Below are 3,453 nucleotides of genomic sequence, written 5' to 3'. Positions count from 1 at the left end.
AGACATTCAGTTCCTTGGAATATGGGTTTCCTACCAAGAAGCTCAGCGAAAATGCAACCAACAGACCAAACATCAATAGATGTTCCGTAATTGTCACAGCAGAGGAGAAGCTCAGGAGCTCGGTACCAACGAGTCACAACGTATTCAGTCATGAACTGACCCTTGGTGTTGCTCGTCCGCGCAAGCCCAAAATCACATATTTTCAAGTCGCAGTTTGCGTTGACAAGGAGATTACCAGGTTTCAAATCCCGGTGCAGGATGTTGGCTGAGTGAAGATACTTTAGCCCTCGAAGCAACTAACCAAAAAAGAACAAAATCTTATACAAAGCTAGAACCAACAACAGGTGAGTGGGATCAAACAACATACCTGGAACAAGAAGTATTGGCAGTGATCGTTACTTAGAATTTGAGAAGACTTGATGATCTGATGAAGATCAGTGTCCATCAGCTCATAAACAAGATAAACATCCTTAAAGTTCCTCTTATGAATTGGCATCATGACATCTTTCAAAGCAATGACGTTCTCATGTTGAAGATGGCGTAGAAGCTTGAGCTCCCGAAGAGTCCTCAACGCATCGATCCTATTCTCGTAGACATTGTGAATCTTCTTGATAGCGACTTTCTCGTTTGTATCAGTGTTAACAGAGGAGCAGACTACACCATAGGCTCCACGACCAATCGGTTTGATTGGCATGTATTTAGTATCGATCTCAAACAGAGTTTGCCACATTGAGAAGTAATGCTTCCCTTCATTCCTAATCCCGTTTGGTGGGTCAACCAAAGTCGCCATCTTTTAATACTTTCCTTCATCATCACAATTCACAAATCAAGAAATCAAACTGAGGCAAACACACACACACAATAATCTAACTTGTCATCAAACTTTCTATGGAATTTTTGTGTAGACAGGTTGATCTGTTAAAAGTGAAAAGTAAAAGATCAAAACTTTAGCTTGATTCCTCATGATCTTTAGGTTCTCTAAATTCAGACCTCATCTATGAATATAATTGCTCCTCATGTACGCATATTTTTACCTTTACCTATCTTCAAAAACCCCATATCTAAACTAACGAAGCTTCATCGATTTTGTGATAGGAACTTAAACGAACGGGATTAATGTGAAAAATATTACCAGAGAAAGGGGAGAAGGAATTCTAACCGGTGATAACAAGTCAGCGATGAACGGAAGATCGCCGGAGAGATGTGGCCGGAGAGAGAAAGGCTGTGAGGTTGAGAAGGTGGAAGAAGCAGGGGAAGTGAAAAGATTTGGTCAACGCTCGGACAGTTGACCCTCTCTACTAGTTTGTTACTAGGTAGGTGTGGTCTCTTATTATTTGGGCTTTTTCTTATGAGCCCATTTATATTACTAGGCAACAAAACAGATTCATGTCTCTATCATCAGTAAAATATCTGTATTGTCTTTTTGGTAAATTGATCACCTACTTAACTTAGTGAGCATCATTCGTTTCTGTCATTTGTGAAGATTTGTCCTTCTTAATTCCCTTTATAAAAACAGAAAATTAGGAAAAAAAAGATTTTAAAACAAAAATATATGTTCAAATATATTAAGTTATTTTTTCTTACAACTAAAATATTGCATCACCATCTTATTTTCTGTTTTTTTTTTGGCCTTTTTACTTCCACCAGTTTTATATTAAATTCCAAAATATTACGAAACAGTTTTGTGCTTTAACTTTACGTTTCAATCACCCTCTCTTTTTCATTTTCCTCCAGTCAGTCAGCAAACTAGCATCTTGAGAAAATGTGAGAAGAAAACAGATTTAAACGCTTTCATTATTAAGTAAGTGACAAAAACAAAATTAAAAAGCATGTTTGCATTAAGTAAGTATAAAAGAGAGGAGGCCCATGTAGATAGAAAGGGAAAGCCCATAAATCTAAGCAGTGGCAATAGATTTTTGTTTTTGAGTCTTATATTAGTAACAAATAAAAGTAAAGTTAGGTGTTTTGATTAAATAAAAGAAGATGTTAGGTTATCATTATGATCACTCATTCCCTTCAACCAATTATGTCAATATTACAGCTCATCATAAAGCCTTTATGGTAAAGCATGTTTCAGATATTTTTCATTTTTATATATACAGTATACAGACACTATTTAAAAAAAAGAAAAGTATATTAGAGATTTCCAACAAATTCACCACACAGCCATTACAGCTTTTAATCATTATCTAAACCACAGACAAAGATTCTTTCCAGTTGGTTTTCCCTGTTCTATTTTCTTGCTCCTCAGCTTCTACCCATAAAGAGAGAGAGATATTTTCACTCTCCTACTTTTTTTCTTGCTCCTAAATTAGCTTAAAGAAATAGTATTGAGCATTGTCTTGAATTAGCTAATTTGCATGCATTCTCTAAGCTAATTTGGATAAAGAACCACCAAGTTAATGTTGAAAGCATATCAAGAAGACAGATATTGACATCAAGTGGACAAATATAATTAAGAGACACACAAAAAAGCCGTTGGAACCTTTTTTTTAATTAGTACAATTTTTTTTTTAATATCTATTTATCTACTCATCGTTTTATCTTTGTTTTGTGGATTAGACAATGACAAAAACAAAAGCTAGGATATTGTCAGAAAAGAAAACCCAAACATTATATTTTAAATTAGCAAAAATTTCAAATTCTAGAGCTAGTAGTATATCTGCAAATAGATTGTTGAGTTGTTATATACATTATTTTACAATTAGTATTTGAAATGCCAACAAATTCTTACACAACTAACTAATTTTGAACATTATTTTTGCCACATTTTATTAGAAATTTGAATTCTTTTTCCAGCTTTAATTTCGTTACACTTTAAAAATGAGAAAAGAAGAGAAGAGACATGTTCATTTTTCAACATAGCCGGTCCCCATATTAAAAACCCAAGCAACAATAATTGACAATCTCTTTCTTTCATCTTCATCTTATTCCTCTTTTAGTTTATCTCTCCCTCAAGACGATTGAATCCTTTACTCTGATCTCTTACAAGAACACAGAGCAAGAATGGCGTTTGCAGGAACAACCCAGAAATGCATGGCTTGTGACAAAACCGTTTACCTTGTCGACAAGTTAACCGCTGATAACCGGGTTTACCACAAAGCCTGTTTCCGATGTCACCATTGCAAAGGAACTCTCAAGGTTTGTTCTTTTTGATTCTGGCTCCTTATACTTCTTACTGCATTTTTGTTATGATTTCTGATAAACCCTGAAGTAGTAGTAGATCTAGTTGATACATATAGATAAAAGAAGACCAATCAATTAAGTATAGATATCTTTGAGTTCTTGGAGATGATGAATCTGATTGGTCTAAAGATTTTTGATTGTTCTTTGTTGATGAAACAGCTTAGCAATTACAACTCCTTTGAAGGAGTTCTCTATTGCAGACCACATTTCGATCAAAACTTCAAGAGAACTGGTAGTCTTGAGAAGAGCTTCGAAGGTAAAAAAAAA

At 34.7% G+C, this 3,453-nt stretch overlaps 2 protein-coding genes across 3 annotated transcripts in view; one reads left to right on the top strand and one right to left on the bottom strand.

Annotated features, from left to right (window-relative positions):
* Positions 1 to 1,314, bottom strand: part of LOC104739629 (mitogen-activated protein kinase 1) — a 3,754-nt gene extending 2,440 nt beyond the window's left edge. The window contains exons 1-3 of one of the 2 annotated variants that reach the window (XM_019235270.1): positions 1,160 to 1,314; positions 368 to 804; positions 127 to 296 (exon numbers count right to left, since the gene is read on the bottom strand). In XM_019235270.1, coding sequence (XP_019090815.1) covers positions 127 to 296; positions 368 to 790 — 593 coding nt within the window. In that variant the 5' untranslated portion in view covers positions 791 to 804; positions 1,160 to 1,314. The remainder of the gene's footprint in view (positions 1 to 126; positions 297 to 367; positions 805 to 1,159) is intronic. The other variant, XM_019235271.1, reaches the window with a different exon arrangement.
* The window catches only part of LOC104739628 (LIM domain-containing protein WLIM1), a 1,852-nt gene continuing 1,254 nt past the window's right edge, over positions 2,856 to 3,453 (top strand). Inside the window, exons 1-2 of the mRNA XM_010460053.2 lie at positions 2,856 to 3,141; positions 3,346 to 3,442. Of these exons, the coding sequence (XP_010458355.1) occupies positions 3,007 to 3,141; positions 3,346 to 3,442 (232 nt within the window). The 5' untranslated portion in view covers positions 2,856 to 3,006. The remainder of the gene's footprint in view (positions 3,142 to 3,345; positions 3,443 to 3,453) is intronic.

This window comes from Camelina sativa, chromosome 14 (genome assembly GCF_000633955.1).
Source record: "Camelina sativa cultivar DH55 chromosome 14, Cs, whole genome shotgun sequence".
Lineage (NCBI taxonomy): Eukaryota > Viridiplantae > Streptophyta > Magnoliopsida > Brassicales > Brassicaceae > Camelina > Camelina sativa.
This window is presented reverse-complemented; position numbering and strand designations above follow the sequence as displayed.